Genomic DNA, 12,368 nt, shown 5'->3' with positions numbered 1-12,368 from the left:
ATATATATATATATATATATATATATATATATATATATATATATATATATATATATATATATATATATATATAACACCATAAATTGAATAGATAAAGATACAAACAAAAATATGATTCCTTATATTCAGTTTTGCAGTCATTACAACAAATTTTCTGTACTAGTACACCAAAATATGATTCACGCATCAAATTACTCAAAATTTAAAACACTTATTATGATTTACATACATATAAAGTGTATTAAGTTCTTGAAAATCAAAAAACACCAACAGACTGCCATATTCATTGATGAAGATATCGGCAGTCCTGTACTCATCTTTGACCAAATTAAAGCCTGAAACACACAAAAATAGATCTAACATGTATGAAATTCATCACAATATATTTTCAAGTTATAAAATAGATTATTCGGAGATTGGTCATTGAACAACACTCTCATGTCTGAACATTCAAGATAGACCATAAAAATTAGTGAACATTGAGAAATCTTTCTTCAGTTTTTTTTTAACAGTAATTAAACCAGAGTGTGCAAAACTTTATGTTATAGCAGGTGACGATAAAAAGCAGTGAACATGTTCAACATAACGTACCTTCAAATGAATCTTTAAGCAGCCTTGTTATCTACACAAGCAAGTAAAGATTGATAGACTTGTCTTCCTCTAATGTGTCCCTGTTATAACAAAAAAGAAATAGAGCAAGTGAAAACAGTAACTTAAAAGTATAAGGTGTACTAGTTGGTACAGATGACACATATTGGTATTTTATATTTTACCTCAAAAACTAAAAAGTGTGTGGTTGAAACATGAACCCTATGTGAAAACATCATATAATCAAATGGAAAAACACACATCCAAAGACCCCTTAAGAACAAGTCTGAGCATCGAAGAGTTTCAAGTGCAGTTTAACTATTATATCGCAAGTACGCATCTATATTTTTTTAGATTCTCTGGAACACTAAATAATAAAATTTATAAATAATACATGTGTTATGTGTAAGTAATCGTTGTTAGCAAAGACCTACCTCACCATCAAAATCTGCATGTACAGGTGTATCAACCATGTTGAGCTCATTTTCTTTCCATGATATAGAAGTGATCAGCAATTAATGGAATAACATAAAGGATCTGGAAGTTACATCAACACAACAAATGTCTTCAACATGGCTGCATTATTGTAGATTAGCTACAACGAATGTAAAAACTAATTATATTATACTCTGAAAGCATACAGTTGTTGAAAATGTATTAGAACTAACCAAATTCGATGAAAGCATATCTAAAATGAACGTTTAGTGATCTCACAACTCATGAAAGCATATGTTATCTGTTAGTGACAAACAATGTTATAAAATTACCTCTTATCTATATGTGTCAATAATTTTCCATGGTATGACTTTGAACCAAGATGTTTAGATGGAAAATTTCAAAAAATATATTGATATGATATCATTATCTTTTTATACTCACTCGCAACATGAACATAACTCAAAGGAGAATTAAGTAGTTATACCTTTCCAAGACCAACATGAATGATAGCAGACTTATTTTTTTTTTTAAATTTGATAATCTTCTTCGCATCTTTCACTGTCGTTGTTGAAAGATCAGTGGTCATAGAACCATCCTGGATAAGCAGATGAAACATAATACAGAGTAATTCGATTACTAAACAACAACATAGTAGCTTTCAAGATGAAATTAAAATAAAAATCAAAACTGTGACTCACTCTTGCATTTGGTGTCAAACGATTTAGTTGATATCAATGATCCTTAAGGCCACTAACATACAAAAACAAGCATACTACATAAATCAGTGATCCTTTTGGCCACATCCTTTCCAATTCTCTCTTGATGCTCTAATACTTGCACCAATCATCTAAATATACGCATAATAAGATTTTTAACATAGAGAATGATTAGTTCAATTAGTACACACTGCTTGAAGTTTCTAATTCATTAGTGCATAAATAATAGTGTGTTAGCTTAAACAATTAAAGATACAATTCCACAATAAGTAAACACGTAACTTCAAAGCCTATTTGTAGCCTAATATGAGTCAACAAACAACACATGAGACTAAATGACACATCTGTATAAAGAATTCCACGTACAAATTAAGAAGAATTGACTTTGTAACCCTAACATTTAATTGGAAGAATTGCACAAATTACTCAACCAAAAAACATCAATTAACATTGAAACCGTAAGTAAATGAATTAACCGAACAAAATGAAACATAATCGAGCATATGAACAGATCTTAAAACGAAATAATGAGTCTACCTGCTCGTATCATCCGATTTTAAGCAGGACACTTGAACTGACGAACGATTTTGACGAGCCCTATCTGACGAACGCTATTGAGTTTGTTGACGAACAATTTGACGAACGCTATCGATTTGGAACAATTTGACGAACGCTATCGATTTGGAACAATTTGACGAACGCTATTGATTTGGAATATCTTTAAACCTAATTTAGCCAATTCGTGATTCCAGATATAGAACCCGATTGATCTGTTTGTTGGACTCAATGAGTAGTCAATGGCTATTGAGTTTTATTTACATCTAATTTTGTATTTATATTTATATATTTATATATTTATATATATAATTAAATATATATGTGTAGTGTATGTTAAATCAGGGGGTTAAATCAGATATGAATCAGAATCGGATCAAAATAATATTAAATAAATTAATTTAATTTAATTAAATAAATAATAATAAGATGATATTTAAAACCCCACGCTTTGTAACATTTTCTTCTAACCTTTTAACAAAACTACATGCTTTTTAGTGTGTTTGGCAATACTTAGAAACTTCACATTTTTAAACGTGTACCCCACTTTTATCTTATTCACATTTTTGATAGTGTAGATATTTGTATTCGCTTACAAGCGTGAAGATTTATTATTACACATTTAAAAACGTGAAAGAAGTTAGAAATAATTACACGCTTGAGACAAGCGTGAAGAAAAAAGCGTGTAGAAATAGCACTTTTGTTGTAGTGGTAGTGTAGTTTCTAAGAAATGAGTGTCGGAATTAGTTTATACTCCGTAGTTTAAGCATAACATCTATATGCATTAATAAGTTATACAACAGAATCTGTATCTGTATGAAATTATAAAGGATGACAGTAGTTTTATCATTGCCCTTCCCTAACTGGGTTTAATTACCATTATTACCATTACCATTACCATTATCATTACCATTACCACTATATACTAACACAGCCACCAAGAATTTTGTAGTTTCAATACAAAAGTGTTGTAGTTCTTAGTTTACGTTCAAACTGCAATCGGCCCTTCACCTTTGCCTCACTTTACACAACGACCCCTCAACTTTACCTCTTTTCAGGGGTAAAAAATGTAAATATAAAATTTTATTAAAATAAAAGAAACTACTTCCACCCGAATTTTTAACGGGTCCTATCTTTTCGCTCAGCGCGAGTTAAATTTTTCCGAGCCCACCGTTCAACTCAAAAAAATCTCACGAACACAACGGGACTAAGTATGCGCGAAACGGACACTTCAAAAAAACGTTCAATACCTCGGACTATATTCAATACATATACACACCTATAACACGCTCCGTTAACTATGAATACGCAACTCAAAGGCCCCACGGCATCGCGCGAGCTCATTTTTCTAGTTTTTAGATTAATATCGAAGTCATTAAGATTTAAGAATAATATAATAATACTACGTACTCTACTGGTCATCAAAGGAATGGGTAGAAGTTGTTGAAGTTAAACTGTTGACTTACAAATGGGAGGGAGCTGATACGTACACCACTTACTTTTTGCCATACACCACCAAAATTTAATTTTGGACCATTTTACCCTTTCTCATAATTAATTTAGGGAAAAGGGTCTTGTGTTAGAAAGGGTAAAATAGTCAAAGATTGTAGTTTAGTGGTGTATGGCAAAAAAACAAGTGGTGTACGGATCAACTCCCCTTACAAATAGGTCAGCTGGTCAAGCTATGGCTCTTGTTACGTGTCAAATAAAATTCTGTCACGTGTTCGTATTCTTTGATTAGTTAATTAATTAATCTCTTATTAAAAGCTAGTAAACTGGCAAGATGTACGTTTTCAATATCTTTATGCTGAGTTGAAAATATTTATCATGATACGATAACATAAAGATGAAAATAGGTGTATCAAAATATCAACTTACCTAGAGAACGCGAAACTATGGCCCAAATTACTTATCCAAAACCAACATAGTTGATGGCTTGGCACATGTTGCTCTTCATGCCAAAACCCCGGTTAAAATGCACGCAAAAAGTAAAAGGGACCTGAGGAGTCGTTGTCTGGCATGAAGTATTTAGTCTGTATAGAGTAAATGTTTTCTTAGTACAATAATTCTATTACTCTGTTGTGCAAGAACCATCTTGTGTTTCATATGTTGATAGAAAGATTGAGCTTTGATTTTTCTTCAGGAACCTGTATTAAAATTAGGATCGACATAGAATAAGGATATGAATCTGTTAAAATCCGACATAATATACAAAAAGTAAATTTCAAATAAAACACGTAATGGATACAAAAAGAGCAAGTCGTACTTGAGAAAGTCTTGTAACCGGTGTTGTAGTACCGCCAATGTCTCATCTTCGATGTTGGCATGTGACAGTATCTCCGGCAATTTGACTGCAAAACGAATGAAAATCTTCTTATATGTACCATAGATAAGAAAGATCGAACAATTAGGGTACGTTTAGTTGCAGAAGAATTGAGGTGTCTAATAGAAGAAAATTCATGACAAACAGAAAACATGTTCAATACGAGAAAAAATTTTACTTACAAAAGCAAAATTACTTCTCCATTTTGTAACTACACTTTTTGAAGACTAGAAGTTTAGTCTTCATCTATTTTTATTTCTAAATGTAAAAAACTCCATATGTTTTCTAAACTGGAAAGTGCACACACTACAAAAGAAGTTCCATTTTTTGACACTTTAATTTTGACGCCTTAAAATGTGAATAATTTGACATGATGTTGACACGTACAAGTGTAACAAAGTTTTTGACACTTGAAAACGTCAAAAATGGAAAAATCCATTTACACTTAAAAGTGTCAAAAAGGTAATAACACTAAAAAGTTTTTGACACCATAGTTTTTTTACATTTCATATTTTTGACATCATATTTTTCTACGCTTTCAATATTGTGACACTTATAGATTTCAAAAACATGTCAATTTATTTAGACATATGTTAAAGCGTCAAAAATAATGGAAGTGTTAAAAAATGAAAGTTTATATGTAGTGACATTTACAAATTTCCACTAGTTCAATATTCTATAGAATATTAAACACATTCCAGTTTCTAGAAAATTAAAACAAAAATTGCGCCTATTTGCCACCAATATTTATAACACCAATGTAGTACTCAATATAATAGAAATTTTCACAGTAAAAGGGGGTACCAAAAAGGCGTAATAAATGTTCAGCTCCATATATTTGTGAAGGAGAAACATTGTTTGCAGTTGCTTCTTCATACTGTTGAATTTCGCATTTATATAGAAGCATTGCCGGCAACGCTTTATTAAAGTAACAACGTAATCCATTTAGAATTTCACCAGCCGATTCAGAAGCCCTTTTCAACCACAATTAAGAAACAATAATAAATAAAAATAAAAAAGATTTAAAAACTTGAAGATAATTCGTATGTGCATGTATAAAAAAGAGAAAAACCTGCCATCCTTATTCGACTGATGTTCTAGATAGACGTTCAATATGTCATCAACATTTGGAGAACATGGAAGTTTTACAAGCTGTGAAGATATAAAACAAAAAAAAAAAACAAAAAAAAAAAAAGAAAAAGAAAAAAAAAAAGAAAAAGAAATGAATACTGATTCGATTTTGAATATCAACCAATTAATCACTAAATGCACCATTAGTGATTTGTTACCTTGCCCATCTGAGTTACGTATTCGCAATAACTGACCAGATGCTTTATCAATTTGGTTGGTACTTGGATATTAAAGAGCTTGTCGTAAGATGCAGCGCCCTTGGATAAAGGAACATAATAAGCGCATACATTAGCATTTCAAAATAAGAATATAAAATAAGAGTTGCATCTCACATACTGCCATTTAATTAAATATCACTAACTTATTGTTGTGTAGTGTAGACTCTTACTATTTTCTTTGTTAACTTTGCATTTCATCATAACACGGAGCTGGCATAATTCATTTTAGTGAAATAAAAAGTTGTTACGTATAAAACTGTCTTACACTATGATTGCTATATGAAGTTAACGAAAAGATATTACCTCAGAGATCCTTTTTCTCTTCTTTCCTCTTGTTTCTGCAATACATAAACAACGAGTTAGTTTTCATGTTGGATGTTAACGGCAAGTAATATAAAATACCGTCAATGGATTATTTCACAAACCGTTGTGATTTTGGGGGCTTTTGGGATTTCTTAAGAAAACGCGCCCTGACATGGTGATCATTTCGAGTGGATGTTGTTTTTCCAGTGCTTTCTGTTTTTCAAGATTCTCTTCGTTATGTTTTAAAAGACGATCCTTCCCTACCCACTCATCCCACCTATCAAATTAGCAGATTCAATATGTAAAAGATGATCAATAGAAATTAAGTTGAACAAAGAAAAAAAACAAAAAGTGGTCCATAAAGAACCTGAAATGCTCACTTTTTGTTCCAACCCTGCAACAACAATAAACAAGCATATAAAAAAGTAAATGTTATTTGATCTCCACAAAGTAAACAGTAAGAGAAGTATATAACATATCAAATGCTTATGGGGCGAAACCCTTTTAAGAATTAATAATTTTAATGATTAATATTACTTACTTGATAATGAACAAAAAAACTTGTGGCGCTGGAATCAACATCTAGAACCTGTCAGATTACAATGCATCGCATTAGACGCTATCGTCACAATCAAAATAAAAGAAAACAGAATAGACACAGTGTATATCGTAAGAGCCTAAGAGGAACCATGTTGAAGTGGCTCCAGGATCATGTCTAAACATCGGCTTGCAGTATGAAAGGACAAAACTATATTGCACTATTAGACCATGAGTTACCTTGATGGTTTTTAGCGGTGACGTGGAGTCAAATTTTGCACTTTTTGGAAGAGAGAGGAGAATTTGACTCTGACGTGGCCATGTTAAATTTGAATGGTGTGTTATGGTGGGTGTTAAATTTGAGTGAAAAAGGTTTTAGGTTATGTGATAAAATATGATTGGAAGTTGGGTGAAAAAGTAAATAAATGAATAAGGCGATATGAGATATCAAATTTTGATTGGGTGTTAAATTTCTCCATTTTCGGCTTCAAAATGATAATTTTAACTCCCTTTCACGCCCCCATAGCTCATGGTCCTATCTGATACCGACTATCAGATAAATACACTCTAACCTTTAAAGCAAAGCATCTAGCTGCTAATTGTGCCATGATAAATACACTCTTTGAGAAGCTATACATTTTTCGTAAGTTTTTGTATTATTAGACCATTTGTAGTGTAGATGAAGGCACCCAAAATGACACCATCACGAAGGAGGAAGTTGGTGTGACTTGATTTAAACCAAACAAAATTTAAATAATTACTTTTATTATTTAATTAATTAAATAAAAATAGTAAAATAACCTATATCACGCCATACCATTACACACTCCATCACACTGACACATCAGCACTATACCCACAAAAACACACTGACGCCATCACCATTACAAATGATCTTAAGCTAACCTTGGGTTTATAATCACCAATTAAATTCGTTCACCCACCGATCGTGGGATCCCAAACACAAATAATGTGGATCATTACAGAAACACATTACCAGATGATTGTTTTATAAAAGCAAGTAAAGCTTTTACACGTTTTTAGGGCAATTTCTATGAAACTTTGATGTATGTATATCGAACTTCTTTTAAAGTACAAAGCCTTTTTACCCTAGATGTAAGGTACCAAACTTTCCTTTAGTCATGAAGTTAAAGTACATTTGACCTTAGGAAGTCTTTTATATATAAAAAAAAAAAAATAATAATAAATAAAATAAACAAAAATTGTGCAATTTACTCTTTTTTTTTTTTTTTTTTTTTTTTTATTCTGTTCAATATTTGCAATTCAGTTTACAGTATATTTGTTCTAATCACTATTATAACTCACATTTAACAAAACCTAAACGATTAAAATAAATGAATTCTGAAAACAGCACCTTGGCTTTGTAGATGAGGCAGCTATGATAAGCCAAAACATTCTCTCCTTCACGAAACGAAATCGATTTCAACGACTCATCGGCGTCGTAATTACTTCCGGCGTCAGTACCGGTTTCAGTTGTGGTAGCGTTGTCGTCGGAGATAATGACGGATGATTCATCAACGGATGATATATCAGTGTTTGAGCTACGCATTTTTGCTGATGTGCGTAGTTATAGGAACAGTTGGGAGACTACGATGAAGTGTGAAGCGGTGAACGGTTGTTCATTTGATCGGAATATTATTTATAGATGACGGCCGGTGGTTTTAATGATGACAGTTCTATACCTGACCTTCTTTTGGGATTTTCAGGGTTATGTAAACTTTCTTCGGGACTGATGACGCGGAGTATATTTTGAAGTAAAAATTGTTTAAAAATGCATTTTTACTTTATTAAAAAAAAACAATAAGCATTCAACTTTTTTTTTTTATACATATAATTTTTAAATTTCTATTATTTTATGCATTGAATTACTTATAGTTTAAGTAGCCGGTTAAATGTAGAAAATGTTATATAGTAGATACCTATAACTTAACGTCCTGTGATTGGTCCCTCAACTTAACGTTCGTTAAAATTTCTCATTAATTTCAAGACTATCTTCAAAACACTTCATAACCAATAATGAAATAATGAGGGGTATAATTGTTTTTCGCATATGAACAGGTTTTTGGCCATAAAACTGATCTCAACCTTATCCAAACCTCATTTTCTTGCTTTTTCTTCTCATCACACACACCAAACCCTAGAGTGAGAAACATGAGGTTTTAGAGAGAGATTTAGGGTTTTGAGGAAGAAGAAGAGTGATTCGGTCTAGAGTGCAAGAGTTAAAGTTGTTCTCCTCGTTCACGGCTACGTTGTGGTAGTGTTGGTAAGTTCTAACTCCGAATTTCGTTGTTTATGATTCTTGTTCATGTTTGGGGTTTGAGCTAGTTAGAGTTATAAACCCCATTTCTCATGAAATTGAGGGTTTTGTTGTATTGTTAGTATAAGTGAACCCGATTATTGAGGGTTTAGGGTTTGATGAAGAATTTGGAAGTATTTCTCATGGTCTGGGTATTTAATCACTAGATTGGAAGTGTATTGGTGATTTGGGATGTTCATAAGAACTTGTGTACTAGTCAAGATGGGTATTGACTTTGATTTGTGTCAAATTATGTTTTAGGTCAAGTTTTGGTGAATCAGGTATGTAAATACTTGATTTAGGTGCTAATTGGTGTTTTGGAAATATAATCACTAGCCATTAGTGATTATGGGGCGTTTTATGACTTTGGTCAAAATGGGTAAATTGAATTGGGTCAAACTTGATGTTGACACTAGTTTTGGTCAAATGGATGTTAAACACTTTTGTTAAGTGTTAAATGGCGTTTTTGAATGAAAGTAATCGTGGGAAGTATTTTTGGGTTAAAATGGTATTTTAACATAAGTCAAACGTGGTCAACCGCAATATGGGTCAATATTGCACGTGTTGTGATTTTGGTGTTAATAACGGTTTGAAATGATCACTACCTAAGTAGTAATATAGTGTCGGGACCTAGGTTGGTCTAGTTAGTGTAAAGTACAAATTGGGTTAACTTGTACTTATTAGTGTGGGTTTGAATTATCACCCGAAGTGGTAATTGGGTTGAGCTCATTAGGAGATAAATGGGCGATTCAAACGAGCATTATGTGATCCCTAGGCTAAGGGATGTTTGTGTCGGGTTCTCTTTTAGAGAATTGTTATTTATATGCATATTTTGTGTAACGACCCGACAAAATCGTCATTGTCGGCGCCGTTAACTTAGGTCCCGTTACGTGGTCATAGTCCCTAAATGAGACGCGTTTGACCAAAATTATGTCGCATTCATTTGAAACGTGCAAGACTTGCAAAATTTAGTTTACCAAACGGTTCGACAACAAGTTTAAGTTTACAAAAGATGTAAAGTATAAATGAAATAAACTTGCGACATAATATAAGTTGAAAATCACGGTTGCTATAAATAGCGTAAACATGTATGCTTTAAGTTTGAATCCAAAAGTGCTATCGCTAGCGTATTCATGTATGCTTGACTCCAAGCAAGTAATCAAAGTGTGCGCGGAAGCATGTATCAAATAATCAAGTATGAACCTGAGAAACATATAGAAAACTGTAAACGAAAAAAGTTGGTGAAATCATAGATGTAGTAATAAACGTTATTTTTGAACCACAAGATTTAGTATTCCCATAAAATTGATCATCCAAATAGTTTGCACTCCAAAATAAGTTCGCGAGCACCCAATTATCAAGGCTTAACTTTCCTTCCATAGAACCCCATCACAATAGTGTTAGAACATACACTGTTTCTCGAAAATACATTCCATCAGAAATAACGGTAGCGAACCGTCCGAATGAGGGTTTGTCAAACCCGTATGGCCATACAACATAAGTTCTCGCTTACACCCGGCAAGTGTAACTAATGATAATCAAATTGAGGATTTTTGTTCAAACTCGCTGTGGAATGTTTGTTTCATCGAACTTGTGTTCAAAACATAAAAGTAAGTAGTACAAGATGTAAACAAGTATATGTTTCTCAGCCCACGATTTAAAAGAATAAAAGTTGTTGAAAAGTGGGACTATGATCTCACCTCGGGTGTACGAGTATAAAAGTACTTCACAAAGTAAACGTATGCATGAAAGTTGCTTAGCCTTGACCTAAACAAGTAAGTTGTATCAATTAATCGGTTACGACACTAGGTCGGGTGAAATGTGTTCAATTAGTCCTATGGCTCGTTACGACTCTAATAGTATAGCATGTGAATCACGTTGTCAAGTGTGATGACCCGGAAATTTCTGATCAAATTTAAACTTAATCTTTGTATGATTAACATTTCTGACGCGATAAGCAAAGTCTGTAAAACTGAATCTAAAAATTTTTGAACTACTTTCATATATTCAAATACCTTTCGGTTGTTCTCGGAGATTCATGAAAAATTATATGTATGTATATATATATATGTACAAGTAAAAACGACTTTTCTACAGTAAAACACTATTTGCTACAGTGAAACCGTACTTTGCTACAGTGCTACAGTGAAAACGACTTTGCTACAGTAAAACACTATTTGCTACAGTGAAACCGTACTTTGCTACAGTGCTACGGTGAAAACGACTTTGCTACAGTAAAACACTATTTGCTACAGTGAAACGCTATTTGCTACAGTGAAACACTATTTGCTGCAATAAACACTATTTGATGTCGACGAACTAGCAAACAAAAACGAATAAGGCGGCTATGCGATCATATGGCAAAAACACTGAAAACTCATGCGATCGCATGGGGTAGTGTAGCAGGCCACATACTATAAAAACTCGATTTCGTTCAGTTTATTTTCTCAATCATTTTACTCCGTATATATTTAAATTATATATTATTATTATTATTATTATTATTATTATTATTATTATTATTATTATTATTATTATTATTATTATTATTATTAAGATTAATATTATTATTAATCTTATCATTATTAGTAGTATTAGTATTATTATTATTATTATTATTTATACATAAAATACTACGACGAGGTCATGAGCGTGTCACTTTCAAAATGGGTTTTCGAGCGGGATAGAACTAAGGAAATTATGGGTTATAGCTATGGAGGTTATGGGTAATCTTCGTGGGTATTGTTCGCAAGTCAAACCTAGTGTTTATCATCTCTGTTACGTCTACGTACTGTCCTACAATATTGAATCTCAATATTGATACGTAAGCACTCATATTTTATCTTTTATATATTAATTGTGTATCCATGTCTAGTGCTCGAGTATATATATTTGTGCATGCTTGTATGCTGAATTTCGTCGTTAAACAGTTTATGATGAATTACGAATTAAATACATATATTACTGATAAAAGGTATATGATATGCATGTTTTTGGAAAGCTGGCGAAAAATCAATAACTTTTCATTTAGATATCGAATAGTTTCGATGAACGGATAAAATGATATGATCAACTGAATTATGATTGACGTTAATTGAAATTTCTTTTGAATCTGCAATTAGGATTTAAACAACTTGTTTACGAGATTGATAAAATGGATTTTTGAATATTACCAACCGAGTAAATGAATCATAATATAAGGCACGTCTCTTTTGTTGAACAATTGTCAAAACTGATTGTTT

At 32.2% G+C, this 12,368-nt stretch overlaps 1 protein-coding gene and 1 long non-coding RNA gene across 9 annotated transcripts; both read right to left on the bottom strand.

The window, feature by feature from the left end:
* Positions 1-98: 98 nt before the first annotated feature.
* On the bottom strand, positions 99-2,436 carry LOC139839998 (uncharacterized). Of its 7 annotated transcripts, none has more exons than XR_011757176.1 (6): positions 2,280-2,436; positions 1,725-1,873; positions 1,511-1,621; positions 1,257-1,324; positions 592-1,183; positions 99-335 (listed from the first exon to the last, which is right to left on the bottom strand). It is a non-coding gene; the product is annotated as an uncharacterized lncRNA (long non-coding RNA). The 7 variants fall into 7 exon arrangements; XR_011757178.1 differs by having other exon boundaries at positions 592-1,164; XR_011757181.1 differs by having other exon boundaries at positions 592-1,125.
* Positions 2,437-4,122: 1,686 nt separating this feature from the next.
* Positions 4,123-8,530, bottom strand: LOC139843857 (protein MRG1-like). Of its 2 annotated transcripts, none has more exons than XM_071834023.1 (10): positions 8,185-8,530; positions 6,814-6,861; positions 6,653-6,666; positions 6,395-6,549; positions 6,273-6,307; positions 5,910-6,008; positions 5,693-5,772; positions 5,425-5,594; positions 4,564-4,648; positions 4,123-4,444 (listed from the first exon to the last, which is right to left on the bottom strand). In XM_071834023.1, exons 1-10 carry the CDS (start codon positions 8,377-8,379, stop codon positions 4,369-4,371), a joined length of 957 nt encoding a protein of 318 aa, XP_071690124.1. In that variant the 5' UTR covers positions 8,380-8,530; the 3' UTR covers positions 4,123-4,368. The 2 variants fall into 2 exon arrangements, with proteins under 2 accessions (XP_071690124.1, XP_071690125.1); XM_071834024.1 differs by lacking the exon at positions 8,185-8,530 and adding an exon at positions 7,627-7,709.
* Positions 8,531-12,368: the final 3,838 nt, after the last annotated feature.

The sequence above is a fragment of the Rutidosis leptorrhynchoides genome, chromosome 4 (assembly GCF_046630445.1).
Source record: "Rutidosis leptorrhynchoides isolate AG116_Rl617_1_P2 chromosome 4, CSIRO_AGI_Rlap_v1, whole genome shotgun sequence".
Taxonomy (NCBI): domain Eukaryota; kingdom Viridiplantae; phylum Streptophyta; class Magnoliopsida; order Asterales; family Asteraceae; genus Rutidosis; species Rutidosis leptorrhynchoides.
This window is presented reverse-complemented; position numbering and strand designations above follow the sequence as displayed.

Coding starts and splice junctions, on each gene's coding strand:
- LOC139843857 (XM_071834023.1), bottom strand. CDS start 8,379: ATGCGTAGCTCAAACACTGATATATCATCCGTTGATGAATCATCCGTC. Junction 6,862..8,184: donor GCCTCATCTACAAAGCCAAG/GTGCTGTTTTCA, acceptor GTAATCTGACAG/GTTCTAGATGTTGATTCCAG. Junction 4,649..5,424: donor ACATTTATTACGCCTTTTTG/GTACCCCCTTTT, acceptor TTCGTTTTGCAG/TCAAATTGCCGGAGATACTG.